Genomic DNA, 20460 nt, shown 5'->3' on the forward strand with positions numbered 1-20460 from the left:
TGATAGGAATTTTTAAATGGGTATATGTATTTACAAGAATAGAATGGACTCTGGGATATCTACTTTCCGTTTTCTTCCTCATCAAAATCATTCATTATGTGGCGGGCCTTATATTCAAAACAGTCTGCAAAAGTATCCTACAGACTTGATTGAAATGATGAATGATGTAGTGAAGAGAATGTTAAAATATCGTGTAGTGTATTCTGCTCAACATCTGAATAGAGCATCCATATTGCCAAACTGGAGTGTGGGAAATGCCCTTACCTGTCCTTTCTCCTCCTTTGGCATCCCCATTATGGAGGCATTCACTAAATTGAAAGTTGACTGTGTGCCTAGCATAGAGCTGTGAAGAGGAAAGACTAGATCCCAGCCCTCACAAAACTTAGCCCCCTGCCCACCCTCCCCACCTCCTGCCAGGAGACAGACCATAAAGAAGTAAACAAAAAGAAGAAAAGGATCTTTGTAAGGGCCCTTGTAAGGAGAGAGGATCTGGGAGAGCTCACTTTATATGAGGTGGTTAGGAAAAATCTGTGTGGGGAAAGTTGAAGAATTACTGAAAGCCTTCTCTTTAAGTAATGAAGGAATAATCATCCTAACATTCTAACCATTAATTGCTCAGACAATTAACAGAATTTAAATATTTATTCTAATAGCATAGTTGTGGCTATACACTTAGACGTATTCCCGCCAGGAATTCCTGGGCTCTTCATATCATCGTCCTTTACCCGTGTGTCTGTCCTAACTCTGATGCTGGTTGATTTCATGGTAGGCAATGAGGGTAAGAAGCAGTTGCTCTCCTAGCCCACAGAGTGGCAGTTCACTGGAAGGGTGTATGGCAGCCTGAGGTTAATGAGAACAGGAGAGAGAATGTGAGATGATCTGAGTATTCCTTCTGAAGACTGGGAAGTTACTTTGGGTTATGCGTTAAAGCAGCATGTTCTTCTTTGGGGTAAGAAGAGAAAACTTTAATAATTTGAGTTATGCTGGTAGTATATCAACTCTTTTGACCGAGACAAATATTTTTATGAATAGTATTTTTTTTAACAATTTTAGTTTTGGGGGTCAAAAATTAGTGAAAAGTAGTGTTTCCCTCTATGCCCCACCTCTGTGCCACAGCCTTTTCTATTAACAGCATTTTATTACTGTTTGTTACCATCAGGGAACCTATACTCACACGTCATTATCACCCAAAGTTTATAATTTACTTTTAAGATTCATGCTTTCCCTTGTCGGTTCTAGGAGTTTTGACAAATACACAGTGATGTGTATCTACCATTATAGTATCAGACAGGATAGCTCCAGAGCCCTGAAAATACCCTGTGCTCTACCTATTCATTGCTTCTTCCTTTTCCTCCCCGTTCTTTCTTCTTCCTGCCGCTCAAACCCTGGCAACCATTGGTATTTTTCCGATAGCCGTAGTTTTGCTTCTAGAATGTGACATAGGTGGGCTGATAAAGTATTGTGGCCTTTGCAGGTGCCTTCTTATACTGAGCAGTCCACATTCAAATTTCCTCCATGTCTTTTCATGCATGGCCTGATGAAAATAGTCCAGTGTATGGATGTGCTACACTTTAGTTATCCAGTCATCTGTTGAAAAGCATCTGGGTTATTTCCAGGTTTGGGTGATTATGAATAATGCTGCTATAAATATTCGTGTGCAGGTTTTTTTTTATGGGCTTAAGTTTTCAGCTTCTTTGGGTAAATACCACTGGGTACAGTTGTTAGATCACATGGTAAGAATGTGCTCAGTTTTGTAAGAAACTGCCCAGTTGTCTTCCAAAGTACGTACCATGTTGCACGTCCGCTGTCAGTGAATGAATGTTCTGTTACTCCACATTCTCACCAGCATTTGGTGGTGTTAGTGCTTTTAGATTTTAGCCATTCTATAAGAATTTTGTAGTTTAAAGAAAGCTGTTTTTCTTTCTTTTTTTTTCTTTTTCTTTTTTTTTTTTACCTTGTAGAACATGGTAGAGTCTGACAATCAGATGGCTTATTTTTAAGATTTTGGAAATCCATACAGAGTGAAATCCTATTTCGCCAAACATGAAATTCTAACTTAACAGAGCCCTTCCTTATGAATGGGGCTGCCCTTTGACGAATTGTATTCCCAACCTCTCAAAGCTTAAGGTTTCCTGTTTTATATAAGACAAATAATGATACATTTAATTTTAATAAAAGCAGCAAGGGCTACTGCTGTTGCTGAGAATCTTCACCTACTAGAACACCCAGGAGTCTGTCTCCTTACAGAACTTCTGCCTTGAATTCTTACCCCACCAAGGCCTACCAAGGCTCAGACCTCCCCGATATCCCTTCCTGACTGTCTCAGCTCCCTGGCGGTTCTTCCTGTGGGCAGTTCACATCACTGGGGCGTAAGATGGGCAACCAAAACCTGGGCTGTGCTGGTCACTGTTGTTCAGTTGCCTTAACATGTTTGATGGGTTTCAGGGATTAGCCTTTCTTTCATCTACCATTTAGACCCCCACTTTTTTTTCAATGAAAAACTGATTTGTATCTTAACAGTAGACTTAAAACTATTTGGAACTCAAGGCATTTTAAATTAAAAGGCTTTCCCCTTACATGATAAAGCCCACTATGACCCAAGTAGCATTAAAAGAAAAGAGAAAATACTTCTCACCATGGGGAGTTGGAGAAGGTAAATTAACTCTTATAGTGTGTTTGCTATGCGTGTATCACTGGTTATCACTGCTTTAAATGAGCAGATAATAATCACATTTTAGAAATTAGAAAATTGACACTCTGTGAAGTTAAGCCATTTTCCGAAGTTTTAGGCAGTTGCTAGCATTCCAGTCAGGTCTGAGCCCAACACCCCTCTCTTTCCTCCATACCAAAAATTTTGTAGAGCCATATTTAATAAAGCAGTTGAGTCACTGTGAAGTAACTGGTTTTAAAAAGTAACCATTTCAACATGAAACATGGGGGAGGGGGCATGCAAAGGAGATACTCTTTACCTTATGAGATATATATATTCCAGAGAAGTTACATGTTTTGTTGCAAAGAAAATAAAGATTACTTGTTTGAATTGAAATGCGAGGTTATGCTCTTTCTGTAATGTTGAAATATTGCCTCATTTCTTATTCTGAGTTTGAGGTTATTGGGTGCTTCTTGCTCGTGTTATTTTCCTTCTACTTAAATGTTTTGATTTTCACTGTGGCTTTGATCTGTGGTATTTCTTTTGAATTAATGATGCCGTCTTTGAAAAAAGAAAAGTACAGGTTTATATGTCCACTTACATACTGGTTTACAGAGAAGGTAAGTGTGTTTTAATTAGGGATTGTTCTGTCTGACCATAGAGGTTATAGAGGAGACCAGTCAGATATGGAGCCGTACAGAAGCTCAGCCCATTGGCTTTATTCATCATTTAAGAAACATTTATTGAGGCCGGTGGTCCACGAGGTTCTCTGAGTTCGCTCCCAAGCGCATCTGCAATTCAAAATGTCCCACCCATCCCCGAAAACTAAGCCTTCCAACCCCTGTAACCCCAGAGTCTTCTTTGACGTGGACATCGGAGGGGAGCGAGTTGGTCGAATTGTCTTAGAATTGTTTGCAGATACTGTACCCAAAACTGCAGAAAATTTTCGTGCGTTGTGTACAGGAGAAAAAGGCATTGGACCCACCACTGGGAAACCTCTCCATTTCAAAGGATGCCCTTTCCATCGAATTATTAAGAAATTTATGATTCAAGGTGGAGATTTCTCAAATCAAAACGGGACAGGTGGAGAAAGTATTTATGGTGAAAAATTTGAAGATGAAAATTTCTATTATAAGCATGATCAGGAAGGTTTATTGAGCATGGCAAATGCAGGCTGCAATACAAATGGTTCTCAGTTCTTTATCACAACAGTCCCAACTCCTCACTTGGATGGGAAACATGTGGTATTTGGTCAAGTAATTAAAGGAATGGGTGTGGCAAGGATACTGGAAAATGTAGAAGTGAAAGGTGAAAAACCTGCCAAATTGTGCGTTATTGCAGAATGCGGAGAATTGAAGGAAGGGGATGATTGGGGGATATACCCAAAAGATGGCTCTGGTGACAGTCATCCAGACTTCCCTGAGGATGCAGATATAGATTTAAAAGATGTAAATAAAATTTTACTAATAGCTGAAGATGTAAAAAATATTGGAAATACTTTTTTCAAATCTCAGAACTGGGAAATGGCCATTAAAAAATATACAAAAGTTTTAAGGTATGTGGAAGGTTCAAAGGCTGTTATTGAGCAAGCAGATAGATTGAAGCTACAACCTATAGCTTTAAGCTGCGTACTGAATATTGGTGCTTGTAAACTGAAGATGTCAAATTGGCAGGGAGCAATCGACAGTTGTTTGGAGGCTCTTGAAATAGACCCATCCAGTACCAAAGCATTGTACCGTAGAGCTCAAGGATGGCAAGGATTAAAAGACTACGATCAAGCACTGGCTGATCTTAAGAAAGCTCAGGAGATAGCACCAGAAGATAAAGCTATCCAGGCAGAGTTGCTGAAAGTCAAACAAAAGATAAAGGCACAGAAAGATAAAGAGAAGGCAGCATATGCAAAAATGTTTGCCTAATAAGAAATTATATTACTTAAATATGCATTGATTATTGTATAAAGGCAATAAGAAAATTTAAAGGTTTTTGTCAGTTATGTATGATCCCTGATGTGTTTCCTTTGATACTTCAGTTTTCCATTGTTTACAGTTTAGGAATACTGAAAAAAGCTCACTCTTAATAAAACAGTGTTACAAAAAAAAAAAAAAAAAAAAAGAAACATTTATTGAGCCCTTGGGTACTAGGACAGTGTGTCTACAAATAATAAGACAAAGTTTTTGTCCTCAAGGAACTTGCAGTTTAATGGTGGAAGCAAGTAAGTAAGTAGTCGATCTCACTTTCAGATGTTATAATGGAAAAATGCCTATATAGTGCTTAAGGGACATCTCAGAAGCACTTACCCCAGATGGAGATGGCCTGGGAAAGCTTCCCAGAGTCGAGTCAGGTAAAGGAGAAGATGGAATGACAAAGCCTAAATTAAGGTAGTTACTTAGGTGTTGGGAAAATGTTAGATGGATTTCACAGAGATTAGTACAGAATTGACTGATCAAAGTAAGGTTGTGAAGGAGAAGGTGGTTCAAGAATGACTTCCAAGCCTTTACTAAAAGGTGTCATTGTTTACTCAGAAGGGAAATGGAGGAGGAACTGATTTGGGGAAAACCATGTGGTGGTTAGTGCATGTTGAGTTTGAGATGCCTTTGAAGGTGGAGGCAGAGATATCCAGGAGTTGGTTGAATATGCGGATGTGGGGTCAGAAAGGAACTCTAAGCTAAAGATGTTATCTTTAAAGTCATTAGCATTATGGAGGAGAGTTGAAATACTGAGCTGCATGAGACTATGCAGAATGAAGATGCAAAATGAGAATAGTAGAGGGCTGAGGATGGAACCTGGAAACATGGCATCAAATGGACAAAGGAAGAAGTTGAGAAGATATACCATGAAGGAGGTAGAAGCTGACCTTTGCTGAAAATTTAGATAATAGCCCATTACATCTCATCCTATTTATATGATTTCGAAAAACATATGCAAAGCCAAAATTTGGGATCCCAGGAACTTAAATGCTATTCAGAACAGAGGATTGATCAGATAGGAGCCTGTACACCCACAGACTGGACTGAATGCTCTCGGTGCTCCCATGAGTAGTGCTCTCCTCTGTGACTCTGTTGGAAATGGAACTAGAAGCAAAGTCTGTTTGAATATTGCCTTCTTCACTACAGCAGTGGTCCTTCTCGGAAATTTGAACAACCCCAACAAGGTCATGATTTTTACCATTCAGATGAGTGGACACTCACTAATGATTTCTTTATTCAGGCCACCTTCAGGGATGAAGACAAAAAGCCCCAGACCTCAAAAAGCTAGCAATTTAGTAAGCACAGGGAAGAGATCTACACAAAATCCCTAGGATTTATTTCAGAATGAGTGCTATGGGAGAGGCATAAACATTGCGTGAAGCGGGGTCAAAGGTGGAATCTTTGAGGAGGAGATGACAAAACTGGGTTTTGAAGGATATGTAGGCTTTACTGTACTATACAGCAAGCAGTAAAGGAGAGTTCCAAATGGAGGCAAAATTAGTTGAGAGCCTAGAGCATGTTTGGGACTAAAAACTAATCTGAAAGAATAAGGAGTATATTAAAGGAGGAGGTATAATGCAGAATAGGGTACAAAGGCAGGCCTATACCAGGTCATGACTTAAAGATTATACCAAATAACAGTAGAAGACAGTCACCGAAATGTAGAATTATAAGAGCCAAGATAGGCTTCACAAAGAATCTTCCTTTAAGCACATGTAGGGTTGGTTGGTGGAAATGGGGGGAGTCTTATGTGGGAGACATTTAAGGTTTAATGTAAGATATTTCGATAAGAATCTAGATTTAGAAGACTGCTTTTTAACTTTTTCTTTTCTTCTTGGGGAATGGTGAGCGTGGAAACCATTATTGAATGGCTTTCTTAGAAGCCTAATATGTAAAACTATCCAAACTCTGAGAAATTTCTGCCTATGGTCCATGAAGCATGGACGGACAGAGACTTTGCAACATTTTGACCATCACAGAGAACTTTTATTTTCACCCCTAATGAGCCCTATGTTTTGAAAGATTTTTGTCTTTCAGGAAAGTTAATAAAATGTTAACGTCTTGCATTTGTTTTATTAACAATTTCCAGTCCACTCCGGTGTCTGAAGTGCCAAGTGTTTACAAAGCTCAGTTTATAAAGTTCCGGCCAAACCAAAGAAATACTGAACTTAGTCTGGGGCACACAGTTGCAGGTGTTTTGAAATGCTGAAAGTAACCCATGACCCATCTATTCTGACAAAAGAAATCACACTATTTCCCTTACTTCTGTGGATCCAGGGATCCAGGTGGAAGCTTATATGGCACATCTACTCTCATGCTTCAGAGCTTTGTGGAATTACAAAGAATAATTATAATTATACTTTACCCAGAACTGCTTTTCCCTTCAAATTTAACTTTCTTTTTTTATTGCAAAGAGTAATACAAGCTTGTTACAGAAAAATCAGAAGATATATATACCAGCAAAAAGAACATCTAAAAAAATCTTCCAAATCTTTTTCTCTCCAAACATTCATACAAGCCTTTCCTAAAGATGGACTCTTGCTCTGTATTGCTTTTGTAACTGTTTTCCTGCAACACTGTTTTTAATAGCCACATAGTGTTTCATTTCTAATTTTATAATTTACTTAACAAATTAATCCCTTATGATTGGAGATTTGGGTTTTCAACTTTCTGTAATTACAAATAGTTTTGCCTTGAGTATCCTATAACTAAATCTTTATATACATCCTTAATTATTTCTTTGGGATAAATTCTCAGAAGAGAAATTGCTAAGTAGGCATACTTGAAAGACTTCAAAAGGTGCCACCAAAGTGCCCTCCAGAAAGTTTAGTAGTAATTTATACTCCCACCCAGGACTTTGTTGGAGTTCAGTTGCGTACAGGTGAAAAAGAAATCACTTTAGTGTTAGGAAGTAGCAATGCTAAGTGCAAAATGGCTAATAAACTATTAGAGCTGTTGGCTTTCAGAGGAAAGAGATCACTTTTAATAGGGAGTTTGGGGACCTTTCGCAGAAGGTAAGGAATTAGAGAAGGCTGACCAAGAGGAAGGTGCCACATTGACAGAAGGGCACAGGTGGGACACACAAGAGGGGTCTCTGATCTAAACAAGTAAGGGGCCATGTTTGAGAGGAGTCCAGGAAGAGGGACCAGGAGGAAGGCTGGTTGACATAGCAGCTTGACTCCAGGCATTCCTCCCTCTTTGGTTTCTCCTAAGTGTCACACAGGCTGTACTCTTGCTCTGGGTCACAAGGCAGCCGTGAGTACCTGAAAAAGTTAAAATGTTGAAACCAGGAAATCAAACCTCCTGAAAAATCTGTTCACTTTCTGGCAGAGTTTTGGGTTTGGGGTTCAGAATTTTTTTTTTTCCCCCAGAAAAAAAGTAAGAAAGTTCTCTTCCATTTAAAAGTCAATTAGTAATGTATTAAGATGTAAAAATGGAATTCACATTTCAGTGTTAAATCCTTTATTCTTCTTAGTGATGAATAAATTGTTTCACTCATTTACTTTGGGTATTGAGACAAGCTTTTACATATCATTTTCATGAATGTTTCAAAGCCATTGAAATAACATTTCCCTGTTATTGTCAGTTCGGATTACATATTACGACGTGATATTTTTCTTTGTGTTTTGTTGTAGGATTAGTTCTTTAAATGACACACCTGACATTACTCATTAAATCTATTAGTTGGATTATTGAACAATAAGTAGTTCTGAATTCTTTAGCTTTAGTGGTTTTGTTTTATAGCATCAGTGTGCGTCCAGTGTCCCGAGCCACGCTTTTCCTTTTTAGCTGTGTTTTATCCACCAGTATTTTGTACTTTTGACACTCTCTTCATAGATTTGAAGAATGTGGAGAGAGTTTGACACTTGATGTCCCATAGAAATCCTGAAATTAAAAAATGCAGAGCTCAGGCCCGGACTCTTGGCCCTGTTTTGTAGGCCACCATCAAGTTCTCAGTTCGTACCATGAGCCTCCTCACATCCTTCAGTTCAGTGGAGTAGACTTAATTCATGAAGAAAACTCACAGATATTACTGCTGTTTCCCACCTGTATTCTGATTTTCTTCCAGCAGACCTATTCCCAGAATGTTCCACCATCTAATTGGTAAAGTGCACCAATGCTGTGCTACTGTGGGACAGCTAATAGAACCCTTGATTGAGAGGTCCAAGAGCCCCTTTCAGCAGCTGCAGAAAACAATTGAAGAACCAAGAAACTAGAACTCACTGTTACATACATTAGACTGTTAACCAATCCTAAAGAAGTCCTGTCTCTTAATTAGATCCAAGAAGCCGCTGTCAAACATTAGCTATATGTAGGGTCAGAAACCTCTGCCTGATTCATCAGGATATAAGTACACTAGAGGTTTCTAGTGTCATACATTCCCCCTCACCTTTATTGAATACAACTGATACATAACATTGAGTGTAAGGTGTATACTATGTTATTTGATACACTTACATATTGCAAAATGATTTCCACTCTAGTACTATTAGCTTACACCTATATAGCATTACATAATTAGGTTTGTGTGTGTGTGTGTGTGTGTGTGATGAGAACATTAACCATTTATTACTTTAACAACTTTCAAGTATCTAATACAATCACTATAGCATACGTTAGATCTGAAACCTGAACTTTGTACTCTTTGGCCAAAACCTTCCCGTTTCCCCTACCCTCAGCCCCGGTAACTACCGTTCTAGTCTCTGATTCCTGAGTTTGCCTTTTTTAGATTCCATATATAAGTGGTATCATTACAGATTTCATCTTTCTCTGTCTGCCTTATGTCACTTAAAATGATGCCCTCAAGGTCCATCCATTTGGTTGCAAATTTTCTCATGGTTGAGTAATATTTCATTGTGTATATATAATACACTACATCATCTGTCCATCCATCTGAACTAAACACTTAGGTTGTGTCCATTTCCTGCCTGTTGTGAATGATACTGCATTGAACATGAGAATGCAGACAAGTCTTCAAGATGTTGTTTTCCTTTTCTTTGGATATATACCCAGAATGGAGATTGGTGGATCATTTGGTGGTTCTATTCTTAATATTTTTAGGAACCTCCATGCTGGTTTCCATAGAGATTATACTGATTGCATTCCTGCTAACAGTGCACAAATATTCCCTTTCCACCCCCTCACCAACACTTGTTATCTCTTGTCTTTTGATGACACCCATTCTGCCAGGTGTGAGGTCATATCTCATTGTGACTTTGATTGGCATTTCCCTGGTAATTAGTGGTAATTGAGCACCTTTTCTTGTACCTATTGGTCATGTGTATGTCTTCTTTGGAAAAATGTCTACCCACTTCCTCTGCCTAATTTTTAAACAGATTATTTTATTTGTGGGTTTTTCTGTTTTTATTTCATTGTTGTTGTTGTTGTTGCTATTGAGTTATGTAAGTTCCTATATATTTTGGATATTAACCTTTTATCATGTATATGGCTTATAATATTTTCTCCATTTTGTAGGTTGACTTTTTATTTTTTTCTTTAGTTTCTTTTTCTATGCAGAAACTTTCTAGTGTAATGTAGTCTTTCTTACTTTTGCTTTTGCTTCTTGTGCTTTTGGTGTCGTGTCTGAAGAACTGTTGTCAAGACCAGCATCATGGAGCTTTATCCCTGTTTTCTTCTAGGAGTTTTATGGTTTGGAGTCATCTGTGTTTAAGCCATTTTGTGTAAACCTTTGTGGAAGGGATCCAGTTTCATTCTTCTAAATGTGGTCACCCAATTTTCACACCTTTTTTTATTGGAAGAGAGCATTCTTTCTTCATTGAGTAGTCTCTGTTCCCTTGTCAAATATTATTTGACCATAAGTGCAAATGTTTATTTCTTGGGTCTTTGCTGTGCTCTGTTGGTCTGCGTGTCTGTTTCTATGTCAGTACTATACTACTGTTTTTTGATTACTGTAGCTTTGTAGTATAGTTTGAAGTCAGGATGTGCGATGCCTCTGGATTTGTTCTTTCTTAGGATTGCCTTGGCTTGTTGGAATCTAGTGAATTTAGGGTTATTTTTTCTATTTCATGAAAAATGCCATTGGAATTTTCATAGAGATTCCATTGAATCTCGAGATGGTTTGGGGTAGTATGGGCCTTTTAATAATACTAATTCTTCTGATTTATTAATTATGGGATATCTTCCCATTTGTTTGTCTTCTTCAATTTCTTTCATCAAAATTTTATAGTTTTCAGTGTACCAATAATTCACTTCTGTGATTATACTTACTCCCAGGTTTGGTTTTGATGTTGTGCATGGGATGCTTTTTAAAAATGTCTTTTTCGGATAACTTGCTGCTGGTATAAAGAAATGCTACTGATTTTTATATGTTGATTTTTGTATCTTGCAACTTTATTTATTGTGATTTTTTTTTTGGTAGAGTCTTTAGGATTTTCTACATATAAGATCGTATCTGTAAAGAATCACAAAATTACTTCCTTTCTGATTTGAATGCCTTTTCTTTTTCTTGTCTGCTTGCTTTTGCTGGTACTTATAGTATGTTGAATATGCATAATGAGAGTGGGCATCCTTTAATTTTCCTGATGTTAGAGAAAAAGCTTTCAGTCTCTAACTATTAAGTATAATGTTACCCATGGCTTGTCATATACAGTTTATATTATGTTGAGGTACATTTCCTCTTTACCTAATTTGTTGAGAGTTTTTATCAAGAAAGGATGTTGAATTTTGTCAAGTGCTTTTTCTGCATCTATTGAGATGATTATATGCTTTTTATTTTTCATTTTCTTTTTTTGTTTTTTAAGATTTATTTATTTGACAGAGATCACAAGTAGGCAGAGAGGCAGGCAGAGAGAGAGAAGGGGAAGCAGGCTTCCTGCTGAGCAGAGAGCCCAATGCAGGGCTCAGTCCCAGGACCCTGGGATCATGACCTGAGCTGAAGGCAGAGGCTTTAACCCACTGAGCCACCCAGGCACCCTACTTTTCATTTTCTTAATTTGGTATATCATGTTTATTGATTTGGGTATGTTAAACCATCTTTGCATCCCAGGGATGAATCCCAGCTTCATCGTGATGTATGGTCCTTTTAATATGCTGTTGAATTTAGCTTGTTAATATCTTGTTGATAATTTTTCCATCTGTATTCATCAGGAATATTGACCTGTAGTTTTCTTTTCTTGTTAGTATTTTTATCTGGCTTTGGCATTAGATTAGTTCAGTCCATGTAAAATGTGTTTGGGAATATTCTCTTCTCCTCAATGTTTTAGAAGAGTTTGAGAAGGAATGGCATTAATTCTTTTCTAAGGGTTTAGCAGAATTCACTAGGGACGCCCTCTGCTTCTGGACTTTGCTGGGAGGATTTTGATTACTGATTCAGTCTCCTTATTCATTATTGGTCTGTTCAGACTTGCAGTTTTTTTATGATTCAGTGTTGTTTGGTTGCTGTTTCTAGGAATTCATTCATTTCTTCTGGGTTATTCAAATGGTTGGTGTATAATTAATCCATAGTGGTCTCATGATCTTTTATATTTTTGTGGTAGCAGTTGTTATGTCTCCTTTCTCATTTCTGACTTTGAGTCTGATTTCTTTTTTTCTTGACTTAGTCTAGCTAAATGCCAGTTTTGTTTATCTTTAGAAAAAACTAGTTCTTGGTTTATTTTTTTTTTCTTTTGTTTTTCTGGTCTCTTATTATTTTCTGATCTTTGTATTTCATTGCTTCTGCTAACTTTGGACTTCATTTGTTCTTTTTTTTAGTTCCTTGAGGTATAAAGTTAGGTTGTTTATTTGAGACCTTTCTTGTTTCTTAATGTAGGCTTTTAACTCTATAAACTTGCCCTTAAAAATGCTTTTGCTGCATCTCACAGGTTTTGCTATTTTGTGTTTCCATTTTCAGAGATTTAAAAAAAATTTTTTTAATTTCTTCCTTGACCCAGTCATTGTTCAGAACTATGTTATTTAATTTTTACATATTTGTGAATTTTTCCATTTTCTTCTTGTAATTGATTTCCAGTTTGATACAATATCAATATGATTTTAGTCTTCTTAAAATTTTCTGAGAGTTATTTTATGACCTATCATGATCTGTCCTGCAGATTTTTCCATGTGTGCTTGACAAGAACATGTATTCTTTTGCTGTTGGGTGGAATGTCCTCTATATGTCTGGTAGGTTCATTTGGTCTAAAGTATAGTTCAATTTTACCATTTCCTTATTAATTTTTGTCTGTCTGGATAATCTAGCCATTTGTTGAAAGCTAAATACTCTATTCTTGTATCGTCTATTTCTCCCTTTAGATTTGTTAGTGTTTGGTAAGTATATTGTGGTGCTCCAGTGTTGGGTCTATATATATTTATGATTGCTGTATTCTCTTAGTCAGTTTACTGCTTCATCATCATATAATGATCTTTTTCATCTTTTGTTTTGGCTTATGTTTTGTTTTGGCTTATTTTTTCTGATATAAGTAAACAGTTACCCCTGCTCTCTTTTGCTTTCCACTTGCAAGGAGTATCTTTTTCCAGCCCTTTCTTGTGAGACTGTATGTCCTTAAAGATGAAGTGAGTTTCTTATAGGCAATATATAGTTGGGTCTTATCCATCCAACCACTCTTTGTCCTTTGATTGGAGAATTTAATTCATTTTAATTTAGAATAATTATTGATAGGTAAGAACTTAGTAATGTTATCTGACTCTTTTCTGGCTGTTTTGTTGTTCCCTGGTTTTATTTTTTTCTCCTCTCTTGTTGCCTTCCTTTTTGAGTTGATTTCCTAGAGAGGTATGCTCTGATTCCCTTATCCTTATCTTTTGTGGGTCTGCTGTAGGTTTTTACTTTGCAGCTGCCATGAAGCTTACATAAAACATCTTATTGATATAATAGCCTATTTTATGTTAATAACAGCTTATTTCAAATGCATACAAAAACTCTATCCTTTTATTTCTCTCTTCTTACATTTTTGGTATCACAATTTACCTCTTTTTATATACTGTGTATTCATTAACCAGTATTGTAGCTGTAGTTATTTTTAATACTCTTGTCCTTTAACCTTTATACTGGAGTTATGTGGTAAACTCACTACCATATTACAGAACTAGCTTTTGTTTTTGTACTCACATATTTCTTTTATTTTACAATTTTTAAAAGATTTTATTTTTTTATTTTTTTACTTGAGAGAGAGAACAATCACAAGCAGAGGGAGGAGCAGAAGAAAAGAGAGAGGAAGAAACACCCTTCCCACTAAACAGGGAACCCGATGTGGGGCTCAATCCCAGACCTCTGGGATTGTGCCCTGAGCCAAAGGCAGACACTTAATGAACTGAGCCACCCAGGCACCCCTGTACTACCATTTTTTGAATTTAACTCTATACTTACTTTTAGCAGTGTATTGGATAGTTTCATAGGTTTTCATATACTCTGCATCCTTTCATATCAGCTTGGATTCCTTCCGCTTTTGTTTCCCCAGGATAGTCTTTTTCTCTTATTTATTTCTGAAAGACAGCTTGGCTGGATAGAATATCTTGGTTGGAATTTTTTTCTTTCATATCATCCCATCCTCTCTAAGCCTATAAAGTTTCTGCTGAGAAATCTGCTGATAGCCTTATAAGAATTCCCTTATCAGTTACAAGCTTCTTTTCTCTTGCTGCTCTTAAGATTCTGCCTTTGTCTTTGAATTTTGGCATTTTTATTGTAATGTGTCTTAGAGGAGATTTCTTTCCATTGAATTTGGGAAGCTATGAGCTTTATAAACTTGGGACATTCAGGTCCCTCCACAGATTTGGGAAGATCTTGGCTATGATTTCTTTAAATAAGCTTTCTGCTCCCCTCTTGTCTCCTTCTGAGATTCCAATAATTTAAAGTGTTTCTTTTGAAAGGTATGTTGTAGATAATGTAGGCTTTCTCCACTCTCTTTCATTCTTTTCCCTTTGTTCTCCTCTGACTGGATAATTTCAAAATTTCTGTCTTCTAACTCACAGATCCTTTCTTCTGCTTGATCTGTTCCAATGTTGGTCCTCCCTTCTGAGGTTTTTATTTTATTCATTGTATTCTTGAGCTGCAGGGTTTTTTGTTTGTTGGTTGGTTTTTTAATAGTTTCTGTCTCTTTGTTAAACTTCTCATTTTGTAATACATTGTTTTCCTGGTTTTGTTGATTTTTTTAAATATATATATACCTCATGGAACTTCCTTTCAACAACTATTTTGATTTCTTTATCCAGTAAACTATAGATCTTCATGTGTTTGAGATCAGTTACTGGAGGATTACTGTGACCTTTTGGTGATATCATGTTTTCTTGATTGGTCACATTCTTTGAAGTTTTGTGTTGCTGTCTTCACAGTAGTGGTCACAGGCACCTCCTTTAGTCTTGACTAACTGCCTTTGAGAGAGAAATGCCCTCTGTCATCCCTAGGTCAGCTAGAGATTCTGAGGCTTTCTAAGACCTTCTATGGATTCACCTGCTCCACACTTATTGGTCTCTCTTGTGCCAGAATTTTTAAGCTTGTATGTCTCCTCTTGATCTTGAAACATCAGGCCAAATGTTTACACCCTCCCTTTTGCTTTCCCAAGAATGGCACTAATGCTGAAGTGGCCGCTCCCTGACCTATAGGTTTGGGTCATGCTTAGTAGCTATCTGCCAAAGTTTACTCTCACTACCACTGTCAGGAGCATGAACAGGAAGCTGTACATAGGTGTTGGGGGGTATGGGTGAGGCACACAGATGCTGGAGGGTATCCATGGACCAGTTGGAGGGATCTGTGTACAAGGCATCTCCGTTGGTTCATGGGTGGGGTTCTTGATGGAATCAGGAATGGAATGACACAGTGAGCAGGATTCACATTCTTTTATTCTGAGAGTCCTGTCTGCCACTCTCCCGGCCTCTTCCTGCCTCTTGCCCCCAGCCATGCAAGTAATGATCTAGTACTCTGGATGGCGTGAGAAAGAAATGGGCCTTTTGGGCAACATTCCACACAGCTGGGGAAGCTGGGTACTCACTTGCTTTCACTTTCCACCATTGGAAAAATCATGGCTAAGATTTCTTGGCCCTCATTTTTGCGAGTTGGAGGGAGGGGTGATATGAATGAAGTCAAACTATTCCTCTTACCCTGTCTAGTGTGTTCAAACTCATTTTTTTTTCCTCTATTGGTGTGCTAAATTTCTCCACTGGAAAACTGGAATTCCAGAGGGTCCTGTCATCCATGTGTAATTGTTTAAGGTGATGTCCTCCCACTGCTGAGAGGAGCTGGAGCCAGTTCACAGCTGGGACTGTAGTCTATACGCCTGTTACCGAAGCATGGTTGGGTGAGACTCCTCTCAGGTCTATGGCATCTAGTGGGGGATCCCACAGTTCCCACAAAAGTATTTTTGTCCCTGTTGTTGGGAGGGAACACGAACAGGGCTGTCTTCTTCAGCCATGTTCCTGACCTCTGACCTCACTCTGTAGTAGCTCACCATTTGGAGGAAGCCTTTTCATTCTTTGTTTTATTTTTTAAAGATTTTACTTATTTATTTATTTGAGAGAAAGAAAGAGAAAGGGAGAGCATGATAAGGGAGAAGGTCAGAGGGAGAAGCAGACTCCCCGCGGAGCTGGGAGCCTGATGCAGAACTCGATCCCAGGACTCTGGGATCATTACCCTACTTGAAGGCAGTGGCTTAACCAACTGAGCCACCCAGGTGCCTGGAGGAGATCTTTTCTGAAGAGACCACATTGTCACCACATTTTGCTTTCTTTCTTTCTTTCCTTATGTTTCCTAGATTGATTATCTTTTCCCCTTTTGGGTGACTTACCTATAGAATATCTATATTATTGTTTAATAATCAATTTGTTACACAAATTACTCATATGCTATGGAAAGTAGGATAAAATATCTTTAGAATTTGAACTGGTCCAAAAAGCAGCAAAGCTGCTAATTATGAAAATATTTGGGTTACATAAATTTCCCATCTTCCTTTTATTACCCGAACCAGCTATTTCCTGCAGGGAATATGATATTCAAGAGCACATTAACAAAGAATGCATTAGTAAAGCCCACTAATTGGGCTTTTTCTGATGAGCTGCTCTGAAATGCATTTGAAGCACAGGCAGGGTGGAAATCAGTATTGGCCTGACCAAATCAGCCATGGCACTCTAGCCCAGTGGGACTGGCACAGGACTGGCAATCCTCGAGCAGGTTAAGAATGAATACTTTATTTTTAAAGCCTGTTTCCACTAAAAATTACTGTCTTTGCTAACTGAATTCCCATCGTGTAGGAACTCCTCAGAGTTCACCTCTATGAGCACCCTTTCGAAATGCAGTTGTTTGTGGCTTAAAGTAACCTCATAGTGCTGTCGAGTTTGTGTTTCCTCCAGTGGAGAGAGAGAATGGCTGCTGAGTCAGAGCACTGGGCATTTCTTGGAGGTGAGATGCGAAGTTATTTATGGCTTTGCTTCAAACTGGTCATAAGTGGATATGCTGATTAAGCACATTCACTTGTATCTGGGCGTGCTTCTTCTTCTTCTTCTTCTTTTTTTTTTTTATTGAGAGAGAGAGATCACAAGTAGGCAGAGAGGCAGGCAGAGAGAGAGGAGGAAGCAGGCTCCCCGCCGAGCAGAGAGCCCGATGCGGGGCTCGATCCCAGGATCCTGAGACCATGACCTGAGCCGAAGGCAGAGGCTTTAACCCACTGAGCCACCCAGGCGCCCCCTGGGCATGCTTCTTAAGAAGTAATATACTCCATTGGAACTTGAGCAGTTTGGTGGTTTGGTTTTTGTTTTGTTTTGTTTTTTGAATACATCATATGCTTGGAATACAATATTTTCTGTGATATTTTTTGCTTTTTTATTAACATCAATGTAAGAATTTATTTGAAAGGGAGTAGTTAATAGGCAGAAAGGAAATGAACATGTATTGAGTATTACTGTGTTCTTGCCTTTATGTAATTTCATGTAAATCATGCAGCAATTCTGCTAAGTAAATTATATAATCTTCATCTTTGCAGAGAGACTAAGGCTTAGAAGAAATGGTAATTGATTGACTAAGATTTGACTGTTAGTACCAAATCAGTGCTCTTCTCACAGCCAATTCTTTTCTTCCTTGTCTTCCAAATATTGACAGAAGCAAGTCAACTCTTTGCTTTTAGTAGCTTGGCTTTAGAGCTGAATTTAGAGTTCTTCAGATCTGGGTTTGATTCTGGTGTTTATAATCTGGGTGCATTTAATCATTGTAGAAAACAAAGCTCATGCTCCCCATACCAAGGATTTTCATGAAGTCAAATGATATAATCTGTGTAAAGCATGTAGCACAGTAAGCCTTTAATGAAGGGTCACTACTACGAACACTGCTAGATGGGCTTTTTATTTTGCTTTAATCTCACATCTGGTAATTGAGTCATCTTTGAACATGATGATGGTATCTCAAAAACACTTTGAGAATGTTTTGCCCTTTCTTCTATTTTTAATATATTAGGTGATTTCCTCTACCTTTAGAATCTAGCTTTATTTTTATGGACTGTGCCTCAAGTGTATGCAGAATACTGCAATTATGTTTGTTTGTTTTTTAATTGACGTATAGTTGACACACAATCTTACATTAGTTTCAGTTGGACAACATAGTGATTCCACAACTCTGTACCTTATGCTATGCTCACCTCAAGGTCGGCACCATCTGTCACTGGACAACACTGTTACAGTTCTGTTGATTATATTCCCTATGTGGTAGCTTTCCTCCCCATGAATTATTCATTCCATTACTGGAAGTCTGTACCTCTTACTGCCTTCACCCATTTCATCTATCCCTGCCTCCTTCCCTCTGGCGACAATCAGTTCTTTATGTTTATGGGTCTGTTTCTGCTTTTTGTTTGTTTTATTTTTCAGATTCCACATGTAAGTGAAATCATACATTTGTCTTTCTCAGTCTGACTTATTTCATTCAGCGAAATCCCCTCTAGATCCATCCATGTTTTCACAAATGGCAAGAACTCATTTTTTTAAAGGCTGAGTAATATTCCATTATATATATAATAAATATGCATGCTACATCTTCTTTATCTATTTAACTGTCAAGGGTCAATTAGGTGGCTTCCATATTTTCGTTATGGTGAATAATGCTGCAGTGAACATAGAGGTACATATATCTTTTTGAGTTAGTGTTTTCATTTTCTTAGGGTAAATGCCTAGTAGTGGAATTACTGGGTTATATGATTTTTCCGTTTTAAATTTTTGAGGAACCTCCATACTGTTTTCCACAGTAGCTGAACCGGTTTGCATTCCCACCAATAGTGCATGAGGGTTCCCCTTTCTCCACATCCTCACAAACACTTGTTTCTCATCTTTTTGATACTAGCCATTCTGATACTTCATTGTAATTTTGAGTTGCATTTCCCTCATAATTAGTGATGTTGAACATCTTTTCATTGCCTGTTGGCCATCTGTATGCTGCTGCTGCTGCTGTTGTTTTGAAAGATGTCTATTCAGGTTCTTTGCCCATTTTTAAATTGAATTGTTTGGCTTTTTTGGTGTTGAATTGTAGAAGTTCTTTATATATTTTGGATTTTAACTGCTTATCAGATATGTCATTTGCAAATATCTTTTCTCATTCAGCAGGTTGCGTTGTTCTGTTGATGGTTTCCTTCACTACAAAAGCATTTTAGTTTGATGTAGTCTCAGTAATTTATTTTTGCTTTTGTTTCCCTTGCCTAAAGAGGCATTTTTAGAAAAATGTTGCCAAGGCCAATGTCCAAGAGACCACTGCCTATATTTTCTTTAAGGAGTTTTACTGTGTAGGTCTCACACTTAGGTCTTTAATCCATTTTGAATTTATTTTTTGTCTATGATGTAAGAAAGTAGTCCAGTTTCCTTCTTTTGCATGTAGCTATCCAGTTTTCTCAGCACCATTCATTGAAGAGACTGTCTTTTACGCATTGTTTATTCCTGCATCCTTTGTTGTGGATTAATTAACCATGTAAGCTTGGGTTTATTTGGGGGCTCTCTATCCTGTTACATTGATCTGTGTGTCTGTTTTTGTGCCAGTACCATACTGTTTTGAGTACTGTAGCTTTGTGAGTACTGTAGCTTTGTAGTTTATTTTGAAATTTGGAATTGTGATATTCCAGCTTTGTTCTTTTTCAAGATTGCTTTGGACATTTGGCGTCTTTTGTTGGTTCTATACAAATTTTAGGATCATTTGTTCTAGTTCTGTGGAAAACACCATAGGAATATTGATAAGGATTGCATTGAATCTATAGATAGTTTTGGATAGTAGAACGTTTTAATATTAACTCTTAGAGTCAATGAGCATAATATATCTTTCCATTTATTTGTGTCATCTTCAAATTTCTTTCATTAATGTCTTACAGATTTCAAGATACAGGTCTTTTAACTCTTCAGTTAAATTGATTCCTAGGTTATGTGATTTGGCGGTGGGGGTGGGTATGCAGTAGTAAATGGCATTATTTTCTTAATTTCTCTTTCTGCTTCTCTGGTATAGTAATGCAATAGATTACTGTACATTGGTTTTGTGTTCTGCAACTTTACTGAATTTATTTATTTCCAGTAGTCTTTTGGTGGAGTCTTTAGGGTTTTCTATATATAACATCATGTCTGGAAATAGTGACAATTTTACTTCTTCCTTCCAATCTGGATGCCTTTTATTTCTTTTTCTTGTTTGATTGCAACAGCTAGTACTTCCATTACTATTTTAAATAAAAGTAGTGAGAGTAGAGTACTGCAATAGTGTTTGCTTTTCCAAGACAAGACAATCTGTATCTTAGGTACAGATTTTAAATGGGGGAGGTTTATTTGATGTCTTAAATAATGCAACACTTGAGGTTCTATTTTACTCATGTTCTATATATCACAACTTAATACAACAGGTATTAGTTGTCTGGTATCCTGATATCTGTGAGCCTGCAGACTGCTACTTAA

The 20460-nt window shown here is 37.6% G+C and overlaps 2 protein-coding genes across 2 annotated transcripts in view; both read left to right on the plus strand.

Moving 5' to 3' along the window:
- DDX10 (DEAD-box helicase 10) overlaps positions 1–20460 on the plus strand; it is a 268604-nt gene that overhangs the window by 247540 nt on the left and 604 nt on the right. The window lies entirely within an intron of this gene.
- Positions 3405–4643, plus strand: LOC116855607 (peptidyl-prolyl cis-trans isomerase D-like). The gene has a single exon (XM_032838467.1). It carries the CDS (start codon positions 3454–3456, stop codon positions 4564–4566), a length of 1113 nt encoding a protein of 370 aa, XP_032694358.1. The 5' UTR covers positions 3405–3453; the 3' UTR covers positions 4567–4643.

The sequence above is a fragment of the Lontra canadensis genome, unplaced genomic scaffold (genome assembly GCF_010015895.1).
Source record: "Lontra canadensis isolate GAN:19392208 unplaced genomic scaffold, GSC_riverotter_1.0 scaffold104, whole genome shotgun sequence".
NCBI lineage: Eukaryota > Metazoa > Chordata > Mammalia > Carnivora > Mustelidae > Lontra > Lontra canadensis.